The sequence below is a fragment of the Lactuca saligna genome, chromosome 8, assembly GCF_052625555.1.
Source record: "Lactuca saligna cultivar CGN05327 chromosome 8, ASM5262555v1, whole genome shotgun sequence".
Lineage (NCBI taxonomy): Eukaryota > Viridiplantae > Streptophyta > Magnoliopsida > Asterales > Asteraceae > Lactuca > Lactuca saligna.
The window spans coordinates 203438643-203464207 of record NC_136424.1 but is presented as its reverse complement, the minus strand read 5'-3'; the positions used below and the strand labels follow the sequence as shown (position 1 = coordinate 203464207).

Sequence of the window (25565 nt, the reverse complement as noted above, 5' to 3'; positions counted from 1 at the left end):
ATTTAAATTTAGAGAAAATCATATATGTGTATAATGATTTTTTTTTTAACACAAAATTTTTTTCAAAAAAATCATAGCTTAATATAGTTAATTCACAGTTTAATACTGTGAATTCACAATTTAATATACAAAATTCACCATTTAATATAATAAATTCACAGTTTAATAATTTTTTTTTATAACTTAATACAGTTAATTAATAACTTAATACAGTCAATTGTCTCTCTAAAAAAACTTAATACAATCAATTCATAGTTTAATATAATCAATTCACAGCTTAATACATAAAACTAGTAGTTTAATACGATAAATTCACAGTTTAATACACAAAACTTATATATTTACAACAATATTCTCAACTTAAAACTTATATTTATACATTCATATCTGGAGGCATTTGTGTATATTAAAATGTGAATTTATTATATTAAGTTCTGAATAAAATTCAAAAATTAATACACTAATTTCACAACTCATTTACACATAAAATTTAGATTTGGATACAAAAATTCAGAATTTACAGTTTGATGAAACATTTCATACACTAATTCATAACTTAATTCCATATTTAAAATAATAAAATGCACAACTTATTGCACAAAAAAAAAACAACACAAAAAAAAAAAGAAAAACAAAAACAAAATTCATAACATAATACACGCTTCAGACACTAATTCAAAGCTTAAAACAAAATTTTAAACACTTATTCATAATTTAAAAACTTACCGATCGCGTTGAGGCATTTCATCAAACACCTTGTGTGTACATTATTTCAAAATCTGATGTGATTTACAAATCTAAGATTGTCATATTCCTTAGAGTCTTCGGATATTCAAGATCTGATCTTATTACTGTATAGATCATTATCAAAGCAAATCTGAAGCAACATGAAGACGGTGTTTGGAGGAGAAAACGAAGGATGTGGTGGAGATAAGCAGAAGGAGGAGGAGGTGTCGGTGGTGGAATAGATCTGATATGTGGAGATGCTAGTGGTGGTGGTTATGGCGGAGCAGAAGCGACAGGAGTGAAAAGAGGTCGTGGTCATTGGAAAATCACAGATATAGAAGATTTGGCGCAACGACCTTCAGAAAATTGCAGATCTGAAAAATCTAGTGTCGCGATAATAAGAAAAAAATTGATCTGGAGGTTGTCGGATAATTATAGATATAGAGGATACATAAAAATTATAGAGCTGGACATCGAGAGTAGCGGAGGTAAGACAATGCAGAGACGCGACAACAATCTTCCAGCAGTAGTGTTCTCCCGGCAGCGACAATGGTTCTTCCAGATCTAAGACATTTCAGATCTACAAATCTAAGTAGATTCTGATGGTTTTGATGAGAGGATAAGAAGAAACAACAGTTGATCAGATTTGTCGAGGAAGAAAGAGGCCATGACGCCGGTAAGGATGCGACGATGGTGGTGGTAAGGTCGTCGGAAATAGTGGCTGCAGTAGGTGGAAGGTGGTGTTTAGTTTTGACAAAAATTTCCCTTAATTAGTTGGTTCTTAGGTTCTTAATATTTTTTGGTTCTCATTTGAACCTTTACCTATATATATATATATATATATATATATATATATATATATATATATATAGTGACATCTCCAATTTCACGGCCAAAAAAGACCAATTTGTTTATGCTTTGTTTTTAAAATCAGAGTAATCTTTTACAGTTCCGGAATTTGTTCCCAAAAAAAAAAATATGATAAAATAAAATTTATCAAAGCATTTCTTAAAGAGACTGTACTTTTCATTAATTATAAAACCTTGGGATGTCATGTTATGATACAGACCAAAAGCATAAACAATATAAAATAGACCTTACAATAGTTATTTATAACTACTGATCTATAATCCAAAATCTTTCGGCAAGTCCACCAACTTATACCCTTGTGTCATTACCTATAATGCAAAGAAAACTGAGTGGGTCAGGCTTGGGAGTTTGGTGAGCATATAGGGTTTTCAACCCACAATAATATAATTATTATATTCGATCATCAAACAATCAACCCAATTACCCATCCCCATTATGTTCGTTTATTGTTATGTCCCTTCCGTAAGGAATTATCCTAAGGGTCATCTTCTACATCGTATTTACCTCTGATCTTCTTACATCGTATTTCATTCATATATATTCGTTCCTAAAGCATGAATACGCAGTCACAACATCACCTGGACTTGTAACTCATAGTAAAAGTTAGGCTATCATCGCATGAATACGTAGTCACAACATCGCCTGGACTCGTAATTTGTTGTAATGGTTAGAGTATCATCGCATGAATATGTAGTTACAACATCACCTAAACTCATAATTCATCACCTACAGGTTATTGATGGGTTTGAGCCATAAGAACTTTCGTATGTGCGCATGCAAACCCTATTGTTTGGATCTAGGTTTCTCTAAGTGAACATGCTTTGTATCCAAGACTTTGAATCATAGATCTAGTGTAAACAAACAATTTGTAACATATGAAATCAGATCTAGAATAATACCTTGAGTTACATGCTTGAAAACTTCTGTTCCTTGGAGCTTAGAGTCACAATTTTCACTCCTATAATGGCTTACAAATACCTACTAGCAATAAGATGATATAAGAGAGGGAGAGTGGTGAGAAATCGGCTCTACGGTTTCCTCAAAGCAAAGAGCAGCCGATTTCTCCTTCCCTAAGGGTTTATTTATACTATGAGCTCCTAGGGATTTATTTTAAACCCTAATTGGATAAATTAGCCTCAAAGCAATCCAAATATCCCTCTAGATAGGACCTTGGATGATTTCTAGGATATCCATATCCTTAAAATCGTCCCTTCCCATATCCATAGGGATTCATAGCCTAAAACACAACTATCACACATTTGACAGTTGATGCCCCTTTATTTAATTAATTTCTTTAAGTCACCAAATTTATTCCTAATTAATTTATGACTTATATCAATCAAATAATATTATTATTCCTTTAACATATTATTCTTATAATATATTAATAATAATATTTCTCCTCTCTATATAAATCACCTTGTCAAGTTGCTATGGTGAAGGAAACCCAAAAGGACCATGCACAACCGGGTCAAGTAATTACGAAATATAGTTACAGCCTTAGACACTAATCCAACAATCTCCCACTTAGATAAGTCTAGTAACTATAAAACGCAAACACAATCCGATTAGTAATCATAGCTCTCAAAGACGCTATCAACTCTGATCTTATTAGTAACCTATCCTTTAGATAAGGGATCGTACAGTCCTCTATTTAGATATTATGCGGACAATCTAATGGAACTAATTATCTAGCAGTTGGTTTCTCAATCTCGGATTTATTTGACATAGAACTTAATTGAACACATCAATTCAGTCCCGACCGGGCTTGGCACAAAATTCAAATCAAATAATCGAGCGGTCGTGATATCGCTTTTACCCTCTTCGGATAGAAGTAACAGATAAACTTCGACTTATATGCATTTACTTATCCACCAATCAATTATACATAATAATGTGTTTTATAACATCAATTTACTGATACAATTTCGCATTATCAATGCACAACCAAATAGTAAATAATAGACCATATATCTAGGTTTTAAGACCATATGATATTATCGTCTTGTGATCACTTTTGTCACATTCCATAAAGTGATTGCAGCAAGCGCGGGCTTATTCCAATGCTCAAAACTTGTTCATAAGCACTCATGAACGTTGTAGCAAACCTTGCTATGTCTAATACCATTTAGACATTCTACACATCAATTCACGACAATCTTCATTCATATCTACTTCCAACATATGAACGATTGTTGACTATTTGAATAATTTGATTATTCTTAACAAACTTAATTATTCTGGAAGTCAAAACATGCAAAGTGAAACAATAGTTAAACAATTAACATAAGATAGTAACTTTACATATAAATAACACTTCTTCATTTAATCATCAATTGTCAATTACATTTATCTATTATATGTTTCCAACATTATCTAATCTAAACTAATATCATCCTTCAGCCCAATGCTCCTAGCATGCTGCAAGTGCTTAACCCTACTTAGTCCCTTCGTAAGCAGATCTACTGGGTTATCTTCTGATGAATTCCTTTTAACCATGAGGTGTCCTTCTTCTACTCGATGTCTAATAACGTGATACTTTCTGTCGATATTCTGAGATCTACCATGATCCCTCGGTTCCTTGGTCAAGGCAACCGCTCCTTCATTATCACATAATATTTCCATAGGCTCCTTTATGGCAGGCACAAATCCAAGGTCGCCAATGAAGTTCTTCAACCATATCGCCTCCTTTGACGCTTCGCTCGCTGCAATATACTATGGTTCACACATTGAATCAGCTACAGTTTCCTGCTTGGAACTTTTCCAAGTCACTGCTCCTCCATTTAGGGTAAAGACCCAGCCTGACTGCGAACGGTAATTGTCCTTATCGGTCTGGAAACTGGCGTCACTATACCCTCGCACCTTTAAGTCATCACTCCCTCCAAGGACTATAAACCATTCTTTGGTTCTCCGAAGGTACTTAAGGATATTCTTAACCGCAATCCAATGAGCTCTGCTAGGGTTCCCGTGATATCTACTGACCATGCTCAAATAAAAGGCCACATCAGGGCGAGTACAAGTCATAGCGTACATGATTGAGCCAACTGCGGAAGCGTAAGGTACTCAGCTCATCTCAGATTTCTCGGCTTTAGTACTCGGACTTTGAGTCTTACTCAACTTGGCGTTACTTTGTATCGGTAGTTCTCCATTCTTCGAGTTTTCCATACTAAAATGTTTTAGTACTTTATCTAAGTAAGTATTCTAACTAAGTCCTATTAGTCTCTTACTTCGTTCTCTCACTATCCTTATTCCCAAAATATAGGAAGCCTCTCTGAGGTCCTTCATAGCGAAACTCTTCCTGAGCCAGGACTTAACCTCCTGCAGAGTCGGGATGTCATTTCCCATGAGCAGTATGTCATCGACATACAAAACGAGAAAGCTAACTATACTCCCACTGGCTTCGACATATACACATGATTCATCTTCGCTTCGTACAAATCCAAACTCTTTGAATTTCTCATAAAAGAAAAGATTCCATCTGCGAGATGCTTGCTTAAGTCCATAAATGGACTTCTCAAGCTTTTACACTCTATTAGGATGCTTCTTATCGACAAAACCTTCTGGATGAGCCATGTAAACATCCTCAGCCAACTTCCCATTAAGGAAAGTGATCTTGACATCCATCTGCCATATATCAGAATCATGAAATGCAACAATGGCTAGCATCACCCTAATAGATTTTATCTTGGCAACTGGTGAGAAGGTCTCATCATAGTCAACTTCGGGAGTTTGAGTAAAGCCCTTCGCCACCAATCGTTCCTGATACGTGTGTACATTCCCATCCACATCGGTCTTATTCTTGAAGATCCATTTACACCCAACCGTCTTACGTCCGTGTACATCGTCAACCAAATTCCAAACTTGGTTGTCATACATGGACTGAATCTCGCTGTCCATTGCCTCTTTCCATTTAGCAGACTACGGGCCTGCAATGGCTTCCTTATAGCTGTTAGGTTCATCTAGATTTACTAGTGTACTGTCACTAATATACGTGTCCCCTTCGGTAGTAATATGAAGACCATACAACTAGGGTTGAACTCTAACTCTTTCGGAACGTCTAATAGGTAAGGATTGGTTAATCGGTTCAACCGGAGTTTCCTCCTCGAGTTGAGCGCCAGCGGTCGAGGTTCCTTTATCACTCGACCCTTGAATCTCATCAATATCGATTTGCCTCCCACTGTCTCCTTGGCTTAAGAGTGCTCGCTCTCGGAAAACCCCTCTCCTCGCAAATAAGATGATATTGTCATTCGGCCTATAGAAGAGATATCCAAAGGATTTCTGCAGGTAGCCAATGAAAATACATCACTCACTATTAGGTTCGAGCTTTTCATGAGTATCTCGTCTTACAAAAACATCACAACCCCAAACCTTCATATGTGTCAATGAGGGAGCTTTCCCTGTCCACATGTCATGAGGTGTTTTGGCAACCTTCTTTGTAGGGACTCGGTTAAGGATATGGGTGGTAGTCTCTAAGGCATACCCCCAGAATGGGATAGGTAGTGAAGCACGTCTCATCATAGAACGGACCATGTTTAACAAGATTCGATTACGCCTTTCTGCCACACCATTCAATTATGGTTTCCTAGGTGGAGTCAATTGCAAAACTATTCCGCGTTCCTTGAGATAGTCGTGAAATTCAAGACTTAGGTATTCTCTTCCTCGATCGGATCGAAGTATCTTACTTTTCCTGCCCAATTGATTCTCCACTTCATGCTTGTATTCTTTGAACTTTTCCAATGTTTCTGACTTGTGCTTGATTAAGTAAATATACCCATATCTACTATAATCATCGGTGAAAGTCACGTAGAAGTGGTTCCCATCCTTTGTGGTGGATCTAAAGGGCCCACATACATCAGTATGTATGAGATCCAATAAACCCTCACCCTTGTCACAAGTGCCAGTGAAAGGTGACCTGGTCATCTTTCCAAGTAAACAAGATTCGCATGTGTCATCTTCCCTAAGGTCGAATGACTCCAACACTCCATCCTTTTGGAGTTGGGCTATGCGCTTCTTGTTGACATGTCCAAGACGACAATGCTATAATGTGACAACCATCAATTTTCGATCAAGTCAAAGTCAACTAAAGTCAACAAATCAAACCGTTCGACTCAATTTGCCCGTGAGTACTAGAGTTTACATTATGTAAATACTATACAACTCGCTATTCTAATGAGAGATCATAAATCAAAAAGTGCGAACATCTAGATCTCCTTAACCTAAAACTGTGGTACGTGGAGAGCCAAACCGATAAAACAATGTTGCATACTCATCGGGAGTGTGTAAGATCCTTAAACAAGGCTGAACAGGGTTTACGGACCTTGCATTGCGAAGCCAGACACTCAAAAATGTCACACATGAAACCTTTCTCAATCGTTTTCACTCTATCTATATTATCGAGAATCTCTCTCAAATCTCCCCGCGTATGTCAAATCTCTCCCAAATCTCTCTAAGTATGTGAAATCTCTCCCAAAACTCTCTTTGTATGAGAAATCTCTCCAAGAATGTGAAATCTCTCCAAAATCTCAGTCAAAAGTTCCCGCAACTTTTAGAAGTCATTCGGGTCATTCCGACCCTTGACTGGGTCGAAGACGGCTTAAAACGGGGCAAGAACGGACAAAAAGGGCTTAAGGACCCGAAACCCTCTTAATAGGGCCGAAGCCTCTTAGGACCCGAAAGTCCTCTTAGGGACCAAAACCAAGAGGATCGAACCCGAAGGGGTGATCTCGGGCCCGAACCGAACCCGAAGGGTCCTCTCAGAACCGAAACCTTCCTCTCGGGACCAGACCTCGCACAAGGCCCGAACCCGAGCCTCGGTCCATTTCGCTTCTGATTACCTTCGGTTTATCTTGCTCCTGCTGCTTCGGACCGAGCCTGCCCTTTGCCTCTTTACTCCCGGTTCGGTTCCTTTCGCTTCCGGCTCAGCATCTGAGGAGACCGAACCTCGGCCAGGACCGAGAGGTCTCGTTGGGAAGCTTCTTTTCTCCCGGTTTTCGTCTAGGTTTGCGTTTTAGGCCCATTTTTAATTGTTTTAACGCGAGATTTTCACTTAAACTCGTATTTTAACATAATAAACCCTAAATAGTCATAATATAATCATATTTTCATGAAAATCCTTATTTAAATAATAAAATATAGTGGGTGAATAATTGAGGTGGAGTGTTGACTTTGCTTTACCTTATGACACAAGCAACCACCCCCACACCCACTCTATGACCAGCCACACCTCCCCACCTTACCTAGGTCACTTCAATTACTTGTCCACTAAATTACCAGCCATTTCCCACGTTCTAAGAGATGGAACAACCCATCTTCTCTCCTCACTTCTCTCATTTGCTCTCATTTCACCAAGGATCCAACTCAACTTTTCTCTCAAACTTTCTCTATCAAATTCGAAATTCAAGGCTGATTATCAAGCTTTCTTACATTCTTGGTAAGTATAATTCATCCTCCTTGTGATAATTACACTCCATTCTACTCCGATCATAGATTGATTACACAAATTACATCATTTTGGTGTTGGATTCTCGAGAATCTTCAAGGCATCTTCAAGTGTTCTTGAATTGAACACCTATCCCTAATCCAACATTCACCCACTGAAATCACTCAAGGTGAGTTCATACCCCTACATTTTCATGTTTTCTCAAGTTTTTTTTTTTTTTTTTTTTTTTTGGGGGGGGGGGGGGGGGAATACAAGTTAAACACCAAGAACATAACTAAACTTTTCTAATAGCCTTCATCAAAAAAGTTCAACTCCATTCACGGACTGTTTTGGACAACTGAAACATTTTTGTTTTCAAAAATGTTTTAGATGTAAGTATTTCCAGTTCTTATCTTTAAAATGACTACTTACACATCTCCATACGATTTTTCTACAGTTTATGGCGATTTTTACAAAACTGCTTATCATTTCAAACACCAATCCGGACTAGTCTGTGATTATGGACATTTTCACCCAAGTTGGAGGTCATTAAAAATCATGATAAAAATTATGAGTAAACTAGATACATTTTGGGAACTCTCAGAGTTTACGGATTTAGTGTTCGACTTCTCATGATTTTTCTATGACTTTTCTAAAACAGTGCAGAAAGGTTAAATTTAGTTAACATCATATAAATTTCATAACACTTTGTATTATGTTGAGCAAAGCGTATAACAATAAGTTCTAAATATTGAATGTGTTTCCCTTGTTAGTTTATCATCATAAACTGAAACTTAGTCATTCATTATAAGATTATTCATTCATTTAGAACACGTATATTAAGCTATAATAAGCATAGTTTATGGATTCACAACACTAAGGCATTTTCATAAAAGAGTTCTTATACATTACAAACGTTTTGGATAAACTATAATAGGTATAGTTTATGATTCATCACATAACACACTCGTACAAAAAGGGTATATTCATACAAAAAGGTTCTACACTCATGCACACTACACGTAAACTCGTTAACTCAGAATGTGACACTATCTTTCCCCGTACGTCCGAGTACGGGATCCAAATTCCTGTAAGTTATAACCAAAATCTCTTGTAGGGAGAGCGTGATAATTGTGTATAGATCTATATTAGGGTTGACATCCCACACCTCGCTGCTAGCTACAGCTGGACCGGTAGGTCTGCGGGTGACAAGAGTCATAGGATCAGGGCGTCTAAAAGACGTTGTGCAGGTTACCTCTAGTCATAGTATGGTTATAGCGACTCACATAAGGAGCTAACAATACATAAAGTTTACGAGATTTTGTTTTTATATAAAACAACAAAAGGGGTTTTATGTCGATTTAAAATCACTTTTATATCAATAAGTACAGATATTACTGTACGCTCTCGGTTTAGGTATTTATGAGTACACATCATTTGAAACCACTTTTATATCCTTAAGTATGACAAATACTTGTTCGTTTTCGGTCTTGGTATTTAGGACCACATAACTTTTATAAGGAAAATATTGGATTTTTCTTGGTAACATACATCTGTCTACAAAGATGTATTTTCAAACTCTTACTGTCAAAAGCTTATGAACTCACCAACCTTTGTGTTGACACTTTTTCAAAACTACTTGTATTCTCAGGAATTCAGTGAAACAGGAAATCAACAACGTTTTCAGGATGGGACGATAATTCGTCGAATAGTTCATTTTGTATCATAATGTAATTGATTTGAATCATGTAAACATATACTTTGGTGTAACTTTTTCAATTATATTTATGATGGTTGTATTTACATTGAGCACTATTATACTCATTGTTGTGATACTCTACATGAAGTCCTCCACCCCCGGACGTTTCCGCCATCCTTGGTTTGGGGTTTTGACACACAAAGATGCACTATCTATACCATTGGAAGAATCTATACACAACACTCATTTCCTAGGTTATCTATAACCATAACAGTTTCATAAATTCCATTACAAGGCATTGCTTCAAAATATAAAACACCATTTAGATAAGCAGAAATCGAACCATTCTCATTATTAAACAAATATCTAAATCCTTTTCTAAATAAACCATGAAAAGAAATGATGTTTCTTGCCATATCTGGTGAGTAGCAACAAATATTTAAATCTAAATTCAATCCATTACTAAGAACTAAAGAATACACTCTAATCTTGGTGACAGGCGACGATCTTCTATTCCCCATGATTAGATTTATTCTTACAAGCTCCACATCCTTATTTCTTCCTAGTCCCTGCAAATCAGAACAAATGTGGTAACCACACCCTATATCAAGAACCCAAAAAATAGCATGATATAACTCATTAGATTTAATTGTGTATATACCTGCAAAAGATGGCTTGATCTTCCCATCCTTGATGGCTTGTAGATATTCCGGGCAGCTTCTCTTCCAATGCCCTATTTTGTGTCAATGATGGCACACTGCCTCCGTTTGGTTAGAGTTAGGCTTAGCAGGATCAACCTTGGTCCCACTAGAAGAGGAACCATCTTGGGACTTTCCCTTGCGGTGGTTCTTTGACGGAGCCTTTCTCTTCTTTCTCCTTCCCTGCCCAATAGCCAAAACAGGTGCAGCGGATGGATTGGGAGTTGGTGAAACAATCTTGTCCTTGAGGTTGCTCTCAGCAGTCGTTAGGAGCCCTTGGAGTTTGCTTAGGGTGACCTCTTCCTTGTTCATCTGGTAGGTCATCCTAAATTTGATGTACCATGAGGGCAAGGAGTGAAGAACTATGTCGATAGCCAAATCTTCCCCAAAGTTGACATTTAACTTGCGACAATCAACATACCTTTGCATCTTTTGTAAGTGCACAATTAGAGATTCTCCACTTCCCATTTTAGCAGTGATCATATTCGTTATGATCTCATAGCGCTCTTGCCTCGCGCTTTGGTGATATCTCTCCATTAAGTCTAGATGCATCTCATAGGGATACATGTCCTCATAGGACTTTTGGAATTTGGAGTTCATTGTGGCTATCATGATGCAATGGAATTGCGTTGCATCACGTTCATTTGTCTCAAAGACAGCCATTTCTTCGGGAGTAGCAGTTTTTGGATTGATCTTCTCGAGCTTCTCATTGAGAACATACTTCTTGTCCTCGTAACGCGCCATCGTGTAAATGTATCTTATCCATTTACTAAAGTTTGATCCATCGAAAGTGACTTTTTGACAAAGACTCATTAATGTGAATGAGTTGGCATCAGTGTTTGCGTTCAACATCTACAAATAGAAAGGACATAGTTTGATTAGTATTGAATCCCTAATTTAACACCCAAAATGAAAAATTAGGGCTAGGACCCAACAACATCATTTACATATTAGAAAAGGTATACCGTGATCCAACATGCAAACAATTTGGAGGTAAGTGAATGACGATTCACTAATTCTTCGCCATGAAAAACATAACTTTAAGTTTTAAATGTATTGAGAATTCCTATATTTTCTTGGAGATTCATTGAACTTTTCAATGGCATGTTTAACTCTCAATATGCCCCTGTCGTTTGTGACTGGGATACAGAGGATCACAAAGTGGGTGTGAATAACCATGCTAATATACACGGTGCCTTCATTTTTACAATAACCTATTCGATGTGCCAATTAACCACACATGCTCCATCGAATTATGATAAAGAATGAATCACCCTTTGCCACCTTTTCTTAGAACCAATTAGTGTGCCGGTAAACCACACACACTCCACTAACTTCTTAGCAAGGGTGCAAAGTGTAATTTCATGGGATTGCATCAATTCACTTTTGCCTAAAGTAACTAGGATTGGGAACATGTAGTTACTTTATATTTTAACATTATACTTTTAATGAGAAGAGAGAGTTGCCCTATCCTTCCCGTTCGGCTAATGACCCTCCACCAGTCAAACAAGCGGTGGGTGTGAGTGTACACCCATTAAGCGCCATTTTATAGGCAACAACCTTATACCCACCTTATAGACCGCCTTCGTGAATGAGGCATACTAACGGTAAGACTAGCATTTTAATTATACTAATATATATATTCATTAAGCTTTAATAATATAATAGTATAGGCTTGAATTTTAAACTTGTAAAACTCTAGGGGTTGAAATTTAAATTCTTCTAAATTAAACTTTTAATGACAAAATTTAAATCTCAAAACTTCGGGATAAATTTGAACTTTTCAAAACTAGAGGGATCAAATAACAAATAATTCAAATAACTAATTTCATAATTATCTATATTTGACCTAATCCAATTTTAGTCATTAGATAATTACCAAATAATTTTAAATACCCAATATTTATCATATAAATAACCAATATTCAAAAGATTTGAAATTATCTATTGTTATGTCAAGGATAATCAAAAAATTAAGCCAACATTCAGATTTTAACATAGCAAAACGATTAAGGTATCAAATCCAAGACAAAACAACAAAATCCTGAAATATCCTCTGCCAGATGCTTGGACTCGCCGAGTCAGCTTTGGACTCACCGAGTAGGTCCAACTCGCCGAGTCCAGACACTAACTCGCCGAGTTGGGTCGGACAGAGGCCAAGAAAAACATTTTTCAACAAGCAAAACAGTTAAGCATCATATTCAATTGAAACCAATCAAGGCTCTGATACCACTGATGGGTTTGAGCCATAAGAACTTTCCTATGTGCATATGCAAACCCTATTGATTGTATCTAGGTTTCTCTAATTGAACATGCTTTGTATCCAAGACTTTGAATCATAGATCTAGTGTAAACAAACAATTTGTAACATATGAAATCAGATTTAGAATAATACCTTGAGTTACTTGCTTCAAAACTTCTTTTCCTTGGAGCTTAGAGGCACAATTGTCACTCCTCTAATGGCTTACAAACACCTACTAGCAAGAAGATGATATGAGAGAGGGAGAGTGGTGAGAAATCGGCTCTAGGGTTTCCTCAAAGCAAAGAGTGACCGATTTATCCTTCCCTAAGGGTCTATTTATACTATGAGCTCCTAGGGATTTAACTTAAACCCTAATTGGATAACTTAGCCACAAAGCAATCCAAATATCCCTCTAGATAGGGCCTTGGACGATTTCTAGGATATCCATATCCTTAAAATCGTCCCTTCCCATATCCATAAGGATTCATAGCCTAAAACACAACTATCACACATTTGACAGTTTATGCCCCTTTATTTAATTAATCTCTTTAAGTCACCAAATTAATTCCTAATTAATTTATGACTTATATCAATCAAATAATATTATTATTCCTTTAACATATTATTCTTATAATACATTAATAATAATATTTCTCCTCTCTATATAAATCACCTTGTCAAGTTGCTATGGTGAAGGCAACCCAAAAGGACCATGCACAACTGGGTCAAGTAATTACCAAATATAGTTACAACCTTAGACACTAATCCAACAATTATAAGTCTGTTGGTGTTTCCACGGGGTCATCTAGAATAGTCCGTGGTCGCCATCTATACTCTTGTAGATGACTACATCGCCAAATTGCCACATCGTCGGTCAAGGATATGGTATCTCCTTTCATCTCACATCACCTATTTATCATCACCTATCTATCATCACCTAATTATCATCACCTTTCTATCATCACCTATCTCTCATCACCTAATTATCATCACCTATTTCTCATCACCTACTTATCATCACCTATTTCTCATCACCTAATTATCATCACACCTCATCTAATTCATCTACCGATGTTTTACCCAACATATTTGTAGATATAAAATACATGTACAAATTAACTCATTTAACACCTATATAAAACATCCATTCCACACTCATCTCAACACTACGGCTCTAAGAGTAATATTCTTCAGTGAAACCGGGATCACTTCACACACCGATTTTCTCGCGGATAGAGCTTCGGCTCGGAAACTCTTTTCTTCTCGGGATCTTCGGGCTTTGGGACTTGCTTTGGGTCTCGGGGTTGATACCGGGGCTTCAGGGGTATTTATTTGCACGTAAATCGATGCAATACATGTGAGAGATGAGAGAATGAGCAACCAAACTCAGCTAGCCCTTCAAATCTATTTATAGGGCAAAATTTGCCCTTGCCACATCGTGGCACTTTTTCCCACGTTGTGGGCTTGGTCATCACTACATGCGTCATCGCAAGTTGCGTCTGGGGAAATCCAGGAGGTGTCAGAAGACTTGTCACGTCATGGTATCTGACAGTTTTGGGGCTTCGCGCCCCGAACTTCAGAAATTCATAACTTTCGTATACGAACTCCGTTTTCAATGTTCTTTATATCGATGCGTACGTGAGATTATGATCTACAACTCTCTTTTAGACTCTGTTGGCTAGTTTTGAATTTATTTATAATATATTATAAATATATTACTTATATATTATTTTCCGTAGGCCGAGACAGGAAAACTCCGTTATAAATTCATAACTTCTTCATCGGACGTCCGTTTTTGCCTATCTTTTTATCGTTTCACTACTATTAATGATATCTTCGATTCTCATTTAGATTGTTTCGGCTAAAAACCCCTCGATCTCAAATCGAGTATTCGGGCTGCATACTGCTAAGTCGAAACTTCAGAAAATCATAACTTCCTCATACGAAGTCAGATTTGGACATTCATTTTACGTATGCTCTCAGTTGAACGAACTCTTCAACTTTGGTTTAGATTACTAAGGCTAGAAATCGTTCTTTCTTAAATTCGTATTTTACGTCATTCGGCGTCGTGCCGGTTCTGTCATAAAACTTCGACAGATCATAACTTCTTCGTTATAACCCGGATTTTGGAATTCTTTATATGTACGAAATCCTTGTAACATATACTATAACTTAGTTAATATTACTCATTCTAAATAATCTTTCATCAAAAAGTCATTTTTGACACTTATCGTCTCTAAATTGACTAGCCCGGATCTACGGGTTTTATATATATATATATATATATATATATATATATATATATATATATATATATATATATATATATACAAACACTTTGTTTCTTTAAGGAACAATTCTATTTTCTTATTGGTTCACTGTTTATTTTTTTTGTTTAATATATCTAAGGCCGGACGAAATGGAGCTGCGGGGAGGGGTGCGGGAAGTTTCCCGAATGCGAAGCGCGGGAAGGGGGTAGGGGGTGGGGATGCCACGTTCTCACTCTTTACCTTATTCGCCCGTTATTTATTTATTTTTTTTGAATCAAACGACTATATTGACGTTAGTATACATATTTGTTTTTTTTTTCTTTTTTTTTTTTTAACTATATATACCACACCATCCAATCATTTTTTTAACTCATACCTTATACTTCTCTTCAAAAAATATTATTCAAAATGTTATCATCTTCATCATCCGATTTGGCAGCTCTAGAGGAGGCTACGTTTATCGGTTCCGTCATGATGATAACGGTTGCATACTATCAAAACCGACTAGGCGAAACATCATGTGCACGATATAAACCGAGAAATCCGCGGTTGCGTAGATATCACGAAGCCAGACACGATCGTATTATAGAAGATTACTTTGTAGATGACACCATCTACGCTGTGAAGTTTCGACGTCTTACGTATTGCTGGCGATTTGGAAGGCTGCTTTCCATATTTCCAATGGAAAATGGATGCGAGGCGGATAAAAGGTTTCTCTCTCATTCAAAAATGCACGACTGCAATTTGTCAGTTAGCATATGGCATGAGCGCACAGAAATGAGACAAGTATTTTAGGATGTCAGAGCGTACCGTGTGGGAGTGTGTGTACAAGTTCTGTAAAGCGATTTGTTTTGTTTACAGGCAATGATATTTGCACAAACCTACTATCAACGATACTCACCAATTGTACACGGTGCATGAAGGCAAGCATGGATTCCCTGGAATGCTTCATAGTATCGAATGCATGCATTCGGGTTGGTCCTTATGCCCCAACACATGGTGTGGTCAGTACATGAGAGGCAACCACAAAGAGCCGGCGATCGTTCTAGATGCTATTGAATTACATGATCTTTGGATATGGTATGCATTGTCCAGCTGGTGAAAACAATGACATCAATGTGCTAGATCAGTCGCCGATATCCAACAATATCTACATTGGAAAATCGCACGATGTTCCTTTTCAAGCAAATGGGGTAGCATATAAGTGTAGCTACTGTCTTATTGATGGTATATATCCTCCTTTGTCTGTTTTTGTGAAATCGTTTACATGTCCTAATGACTCGAAAAGGAAAAAGTTTAAAGAGGCGTAAGAGTTAGCTAGGAAGGATGTGGAGCGAACATTTGGTGTACTTAAGAGACATTAGCAAGTACTAGCAATGGGTGCAAGGTCATATGAAGTGAAAATGTTAGAACACGTAATGCATGTATGTACGATATTGCATAATATGATTCTTAAAAACAAAGGAAGAGCGATATGTCGGTACAACGAAAATGAAGTTTTGCCAAATGTCGAAGGAGTAGTCGGTAAACAAAAGTATAGGACGGATAGAAGAGAAATACTCAATCGCGACATTCATCACGCACTTCATGCTGATTTGATGGAACACATTTATAGGACTTATATTCAACCATCGATAGAGTTTTCTCGCGATGATTTGTTTGATGAATCAGACGAGGATTCTCATATGTTCTTCAACAACGAAGATTTCGATGACGAGAATGATGTTCGCGAGACTGAGGAAGAAGATGAGGTTGATGACGAGGATGATGATTCTGAGTGACGTATTTTGATTTTTATTGTTGCGTTTTTTTTTTAATTTTATACTTAGGTAAATATTAGGTATAATGTAATTTTTATTTTAATTAATGAAATGCTTTTTATTTTTAATTAAAGTTTATGTTTAGTATTAATTTAAAAATAATAAATCATAAAAGAAATTAATTTTATTTTAAAAAAATAGTGAGGTAAGCCATTCCCACCATTTCCTCGGGTTTTAGATGAAGGAAAAAAAGTGAGAGAAATGATGGTATAACCCACAAAAAATAAGGGAAGCTTCCCTCCCACTCCCTCCGGTATAAGACGTTTATAAGACTAGAGGGTATGGGAGGGATGTTTCCCTCACTTTTTGTGGGTCATACCATCATTTACCTAACTTTTCTTTTCGTCACATAAAACCCAAAGAATGGATGGGAAACTCCCCTCACTATTTTATTTTTTTTAAATATATTTCATACATATATTATATTCATTTTGTAGGGAATTAAAAACCATGAATTTTGATATATATATATATATATATATATATATATATATATATATATATATATATATATATATATATATTATATTTTTTTAGTAGGTATATAATTTTATAAATATTAAAAAAGATTTAAAAAACCTACCCATGAAGGATGGTGTTCGAATTCCCTCTCTCCTTTCCCGCTTCCATTCCATCTTGCCTAACTTCACGTTAATTCCAACCGGCAACATGTCCTCCATTTATATACACTCCCTCTAAGCTCCAATAACATTGCTCCAGGTATTTTCATCACCGCCTATATTTCTTTCATGTATTCCGTTTCTCATTCTTTTTGGAAACCTTCGATTGCTTCTCACATTCTTCCATTTGTTTCTTCTGCATATCAATTCACCATCATTGCTTCCACATTTTTTTTTATCTAATCACCACCAATTTCTGCTGCATATCAATTCACCGTCATTGCTTCAGGACAACATTTCCGATTTTCATTGCGGTAGATTTAAACTTGCCGTTGAATCTAATTTGTATCGTTCTTAAGAGAGTTTTTCTTTGTGCATGTGTGTCTTTCTATCTATGCTCACCACATGTTTGCTGGAACGCCCAACTAAACGAAATAGCCAAAAAAAACTAATTTTTTTCTCAAAATTTTGTGGGTTTATCTGGAATAAATAGAATATACCGATTTTTCCATTGAACTTCACAATAAAGCATCTATTTAATCCAATGTCTTTCTTTGTAAATAAGTTGCTTCTAGCCCCATGGTTGAAGCACATTGTTTTATTGAACTATGCTTCCTAATCGACTTAAAGAATGAAAAAAAAGTACATATCTTGCTGAAATTCTTTATTAACATTTGTATATACTCATGACAAGCTTATGATCTTTATTTGTTGCTATTGTAACAATTTTTTGCCTAATAAACATGTCAAATTCTCGACATCAACCTAGAATTCAGGTACCATTTCAAAAAGTACCCTCTGGATATTCATCTTCAACTAAAACATATTTGAAGTTTTTATAGCTTAACATAAGTATAATGTCACACCCCAAAACCACGAACGACGGAAACGTTCAGGGGTGGAGGACGTCATGTACATTATCACAACAGTGTAAAATAGTAAATAAGTAACAACATCATCCATTGCATTATAAGTAAAGTTTTAATACATGTGTGTTCTTTCATTGTAACTAGATGGGGAACCCCCGCGTTGCGGGGGTCGGATGCTACAGTTTTTTCCGTTGTCGGATGCTAAAGTTTTTTCCATTGTCGAATGCTACAGTTTTTTCCGTTGTTTGTTCTTTGTAAATGTTATTTGATCAGCTATTTGTTTATTTGATCAATCAGGTGGTCAATAATTAGATTCAACATTAGGGTTTAACCCTCCCCATCTAGTTAAATAGTGCACTCTGCATAGACCCTTTGATACTTATACATGTAGAAACAGTAAGGACATGCTGTCCAAAATGTAGGTGAGTCATCCACATTCTCGGCTTCTGCTTCTGCTTCTGTTTCTGTTTCCACCAGTTGCAGGGTGATATTGAAGAGACATAAGCTACATTATTTCCTTCTGATGTCAATGTGCACCTTGTATTCCATGTTTGTTTATCCTTCATTATGTCATCAAATCTATCAACAAACAAAAAACAAATACACATCAGGTAATGTTAAGAAATAAATGATGAAAATAGTTGAACGGGTAAAAAAGTAAACATGTTATAATTATCAATATTTTTTTAATAATAACATCAACTTTCAGTCCTTATTTCGTGATTATGCTTTTGAGAAGCTTCATTGTGGTCAATCACATAAGATTGAATATTTAAAAAGTTTAAGCACTAAAGACTTGGTAAAAGTTTACGGCTATAATTTAGGATAAAATATTGAAAATTCGTCCTCAATTATTTTGTATTTATTAAATATATAACTTTTTCTACATTTGGTATTGAAGGTGGTAGAGATTGTGATACCAGAGCTTGACCAGATGCAAACGGCTCATGTTATTTTGATTGTTGCTGAAGCAGCAACCTCATTAACACTTCCAAAGGAAAACCTACTAATTTGTTGTTGTTTCAGTCTATTGTTGACATGGCTAAGGAATTCCATTACCTATTATAATCAACAAAAATGGACAAATTTTCACAGGTATGTCAATAAGCTGGTGCATATTTGAAATACCATTCAAGCATTTTACCAAACACCCACATAATAGTTCAATCAAGGTCGTCATTTTAAAAAAAAATCTGCAAAATTGTTATAACAAACATCACATAGACAAATCACACAACTAAAATTAATAACACAAAAAAGTAGCAAATGGAAAAAATAGAAGTTTTTTTTTAAATAGATAGGTGTTGGGGCTTGACGAAGGAGTTGGTGTTACCTTGCATCGTTAGATGTATTTCATCTTCATTTGACAAAAATAGCCTTATAACAGCCTGGTAAGCTCCATCTGAGTCACCTTATGAAAGACAGTAAATGAGGAATTTGAATTATACATCAAACCCAAAACTTGAATAAGGGCAAAAGACATCATATTTATATGAATCCTATGTTAAGAGACTATAGATACCTTTAACCACCGTCTATTTTTTGTAATTGATATATTCTTTTTTTGAAACCCATTAAAATTCTTTAAATCCTACAAATCATGAATTTTATAGCAGATAGATTTAAATGAAAAGAACACAATAAGACAGATGATAAAACTGAGTCTGTCTCATGGAGGTGATAGCGATGGACATGGTGAACTGTAAAATTCTCTATAACTGGTATCCAAGTACACCTATGACCTGGAAAGAAAAGTAAATGAACACATCAGGTTCCATAATATACAACAGAAATTACAGAGGCTATTAAGAAAAGCATTTAAAAATAGGCTCACCTGAGTATGTTGTATCTTTGAATACCAATAAACTGCGTGGCATCAGTGCAATAGAGAAAGGAAGGTAGTTTTGTAAATTCCCATGACTGGTTTCTTGAATGTTGCTTGTAGAGTTGTAGTGTCTGCTAAAGTTGAATGAGGAGTGAAGTCCATGACAACAGGTGATCCTAATGAAAGAATAGCCACCACCGGAAAATATGTGGGCCCATCTTGGTGGGGTTATGTTTTCACCCAAAAAAATTGTTAATAAATGGGAAAGTAAAAAAGGGTAAGTGCAAAATACTAATTTTTATCGATTTAGTCGCAGTACAAACCATTATGCCTTGATTTGGAAGATACTCATTGATGAGGACATGATTGATTACAGAAGGAAACAAACACAACTCCTCCTTGATTTTTTCTATAATTTTTGTCAACAATGGTGGTACTACACAGAGAAAAGAGAGAGAGAGATATGAACTATGATTACTCGTTAACTTGATCTTATTAAATCAAATGAAATCGTTACATATAAAATTCAATACTTAAGTTTTATGACAATAAGGTATAGTATATCTTAATCCCGAAATGAGACTGATAAGAGAGAAGGATTAGGGCTTACAATCTTGAGGCAAAGGACCTTTTTCATGGACAATCCCTCCTGTAACAAACATCACACAAAAACAAAAGAAAAATCCCATCAATACCAACATATATTTTAACCTCCAAATTGATAAGTTCGTAGATAACAACAATGCCATACCCTAATTTTGCAATCTCCTGTTTTTCAGAGACTTCCATTTTGAAACCAGAGCTGTGTAAATCTATAAAATCAAAATATAAAACCTCGTTTCAATTTGAGAATAAGAGTTAACCAACTACACCACTGTTCTCAATTTCGATGTGAGAAATCACACTGTTGTCGAATACCCCAAAGAACAACAAAAAGGAGAGAAGATAGCAAACAAAAGATGTGTTATTAGATTACATACCTGATTTAGGAGTAGTTTTTGATCGGAATCGGGGATGAAGTCGGGTATGTAGTACAACGTCGGAACTGAGCCGACTTTGAACTTGTTCAAATGATCTTTCGATTCCATTTCCCTCTGTTTACAAATCGATCGGAAATTCAGAACCTTCATGATATGATGCTAGGAAATGAAGAGGAGAAAGAAAGGTAGTTAAGAACAGTGATACCTAATTGGAAGGTGATGTCGGTGATCCGAACAGTTTTAGCCGGACCCAAATAATTGGCATCCCATGAAGACGATGATTTTTTACAGAGAAATAGTGAAGAAAATGGTGATGCTGAAGGGCACCTGCAGATTCAAGAAGGACACCTGGGTTCAAGATAGTAGAACAACGAATCAGTTTACCAGGGGTTTATAAATAAAAGTGTTGAAAAAGAAGTCGAGAGAAAGCCGATTTGTAGATTTGGTATAACGATCAGAGCTCTTTGAAGAACTTCAAACCTTTCTATTAAGTTTGAGCAGTGGTTTCATCTTCTAAGAAAACGAAAGCAGAAAAAATTTGCAGACATACGAACCTGTAACCATGGGGTACGAACGTCACCGGGCCAAGGCTTCACATGGAGTTGATGACATACGACGGAGAGAGGGGTAGGATTCGTTACCCGGGTTCCTCTTCAAAAGCCCTAAAACAGAACACGTATAAACCGGAGACGATTGAGGGGTCACCTGGCTTATGATGGTGGTTGAGTGCCGATTGAGGGGTCAATCGGAGACGATCGAGGGGTCACCGTTCATATAAAGGAGGAAGGCGAAAATAATCGGTCCGATAAAGAAGAAGGTGAAAGAAAGATTACTGGATAAATCCGCTTACATCGATGGGGGTGGGGCGATCGTTAAGCTGACACGTATATGTACGCGTAGTCAAGCAAATAGTGATGAAGCAAAAAAACCCACTGACAATATAATCAATGACATAAAATGACCCAATGCAGAAAATAGACATAATTGAACCCACATCATCCCTCCCAAAATAAAGGTTCCAACAAAAAACTAGTTACAATAATACAGGGACCATTATTGCGGAAAATACAACAGTGCGGTGGCCCTACAAAATGGCACAAAATGCCCCCTAAAAGAAAGCAAACACAATTACAATCTCATCCATAATCAGAGGACCAAAAATGTCAAATAAGTTGCTTGGATATAAGAACAAATACCCGAGGGTCATTTTTGCCAAAAAGGACACATCTTCACTATTCCTAAAAACTAACCTCCTTTAATATATATATATATATATATATATATATATATATATATATATATATATATATATATATATATATATATATAAGAATATGACACCAAAAATATATAATCAAAATAAAAGACGAGTCTTGTCTGCTCCATCTTCTCAAAACCTGGCCACCGTACTTGTTTACTAATGACCTGAGAATACAAGTTATTTTGAAAGAGATTATCATCTTTACAGCTGGTGAATTCATAAGTATTTGTGTCATTGACTTGCTTTGAAAAGCTGTTTTAAAAGTCATGTAAACCTTTTAATGAAAATATTGATATAAGTATGAAAAACCCTAGAAAATCCCTATTTTCTATTATTATGAAATGTAGTCTTCAAACAAGACCTGAATGTTTTGTAAGTAAAATGATAGTTTTTCCTTCTATTAACTAGTAATAAAGTACTTAGTCTAACTCATCGTTTATGTGAAAGTATCACAAAATAAGGTAAACAGGAAAATGTACTAATGTAAGTGTTGTCACTGGGTACTAGGAGTAACACAACATCACACTAAGCGAAAAGTATAACCTAATGAAAATCCAAAGATTGTCCACTTGTCCTCTGTAGCAGCAGCAGATGGGTGGAAGGGTTAGTCCCGATATCGATCTACCTAATATAAATAGTAACCTAATGATCATCCGAATATTTTCATCTCATCCTCTGTTGCAACAGCAGGATGGAGGAATGGTTAGTTCCGATATCAATCTACCTAGTATATGTAGTAACCTAAGACCTCCGTAGATGGTCATCGACCACTGGTGCTAATCAGTGGGATTCGTAATAGTTAGTCCCGCCTAGATATCCCATTGAACCGGGATAGGAAAGATAATTTACACAGAAAGTACTAATAAATCGTCTTCGCGAGTCAAGATACGAGTATCCAGGTAAGTGAATACAGGATAATACATCTATGTAATAGTGTTCATGTATGGTATTCATGTAAGTGTGTTCATGTATCAGGTAAGTATATGTAAACATGTTCATGTATCAGGTAAGCATATGTATATGTACTCATGTATCAAGTAATGTACTGGTGTAGACTCATGAATGAACTGACTCTTGTGTGATTCCTTGTAATAGGAATAATGTTTGATATCTTCAAATTATCCCTATGATAATTTACTGAAGGGTAGTTGGTTGTTCAAGAAGGTAAACGTAATGGTTTTGCAAGGTATCTAAGAGTTTTGAATAATAATTAAGAGTGACTTGATGTCATGTTAACAAACATTTCAAAACTAATACTTTTGTTATCATGGTATTTTAAGATAGAAAACCATTTCATGTGTCACCTTTTGAAGTATGTGAAATCTACTGAGTAAAAACACAGTTATAAAATACATAAGATTGATTTAATAACATACTGTTTTCTACTTGTATTCCCCCCCTCTCTATTAAAGCATTTAAAATCATTTAAAACATTGATTAAGGGGTATGAACTCACCTGTAGATGGTGGTTTGGATGAACTGGACGGTATAGGATTGTTAGGTGTCAAGTGAGGACTTGTACACACACTACGATCCTAATGAACATATAATCACACATATATGCACTCAATTAGTCTTAAATTACTAATTGATAATGTTAAGACATCCTAGAACATAATAAACACTTTATATAAGTGTTATAAGCCCTAAGGATTGCATCTAAGCTATTGTGGGACAAGACACTTGGGTTTACTCTCCAAATAACCTCACACATGGAGTTTACTCTCCATATAACCTCACACATGGAGTTTACGGTTGTAAACTCTTGAGTTTACGGCTGTAAACTCCAAGACTTTATGTTCTTGGTTGTTTTGAGGTGTTATTTGATCCCTAGAGGTATTCCAACTTGGTGGTTTAATTCTTGGAAGGGTTTAAGGCATAGAAACACTCCCTTGAGGAGTTTACAACCCTAAGACCATTTCCTTTGGAGTTTACTGCCGTAAACTCCCTTGGAATGGTGTTTTTGATGCTTTCAAGTCTCTTGCACACGTGGTATAGGTCTTAGACTTTTATCCCAAGCATATGAAGGCCTTAGGCACACTTTGGTGCCTTTGTTTGATGTTCATGGCCCAAGAACCTTATTAGGGTCATGAACTCACTTTGAGGGTGTTTTGATGTGTTTAAGGTCCTTGATTTAAGTGGGAACAATTCCATGTAAATGTCTAAGGCTTTAGGTGCCTTAAAAGCACCCTTTTGTCCATGATTTTGGAGTTCACGGTCCAAGATATTCTTGGGTCGTGAACACCCAAAACTTGGTGATTCTTTTTTTTCATGTCCCAAATACACCCATATACGAGTCCAAGGTAGTAGCATATCACGGGGGAAAGGCTAGGCTTTGTTTCGGGAGTTTACCGCCCAAGAAAACCTTGGGGAGTAAACTCCTAGATCTAGTGATTTAGCCATCTAAATCATGTTATAAACACATATTAAGCTATCTAACACTACTAGCAAGAGATACTCACATTTTGGGATAAAAACCCGAAGATCCGTGAGAGAGAAAATGGCTTTTCTCTAGTTGGAAATACGAATAATGAATGAATTTGGTTCAGAATTCTATTTATAATCCTTAGATTTTTGGCAGAAAATATTTTATTCCCGAAATGATCTCTAATATAATATAGTGTTGGAATAACAACGTTGCACAAAACCCTAGTGCATCCACTCTCCTGATATTTCCTGAAGTGTAAACTCTAAATTACTCAAACTTATACGGAAAAGTCTGAAAGTTTACTGTGACTGATATAACTTCTATTGAAGTGTTATTGTTTATACAAAATGAAAATTCCGGGTTGTCACATCATCCCCCCGTTAGAAGGAATTTCGTCCCGAAATTATAATTTAAGAAAATAAGAAGTTACAATTAACTAAGAGAAAAGATGAGGGTATTTCAGTTTCATCTGATCCTCTCGTTCCCAAGTGAATTCAGGTACACGCTTTGCGTTCTAGCGAACCTTCACTATCGGGATACGGCTCTGCTTTGTTTGCTTGACCTCTCAGTCCATGATCTCTACTAGTTCCTCCACGAAGTTGAGGCTCTCTTTGATCTCGATCTCATCGAGTTGAATAACAAGAGTCTCGTAGGATAGACACTTTTTCAAGTTCGAGACGTGGAAGGTAGGATGTACGTTACTGAGTTCTTGCGGTAGATTGACTTTGTAAGCTACACGGCCGATTCTCGCGAGAATCTCGAAAGGCCCTATGTATCTTGGGTTGATCTTACCACGCTTTCCAAAGCGTATTAAGCCCTTCCAGGGTGGGACCTTTAGT

At 36.2% G+C, this 25565-nt stretch overlaps 1 protein-coding gene and 1 pseudogene across 1 annotated transcript; one reads left to right on the top strand and one right to left on the bottom strand.

The window, feature by feature from the left end:
- The first annotated feature begins 15331 nt into the window (after positions 1 to 15331).
- On the top strand, positions 15332 to 16233 carry LOC145010445 (uncharacterized). The gene is made up of 3 exons (XM_078968983.1): positions 15332 to 15709; positions 15785 to 15836; positions 16019 to 16233. Exons 1-3 carry the CDS (start codon positions 15332 to 15334, stop codon positions 16231 to 16233), a joined length of 645 nt encoding a protein of 214 aa, XP_078825109.1.
- Positions 16234 to 17490: 1257 nt separating this feature from the next.
- On the bottom strand, positions 17491 to 21145 carry LOC145010444 (alkylated DNA repair protein ALKBH6 homolog; annotated as a pseudogene).
- Between the last annotated feature and the right edge of the window lie 4420 nt (positions 21146 to 25565).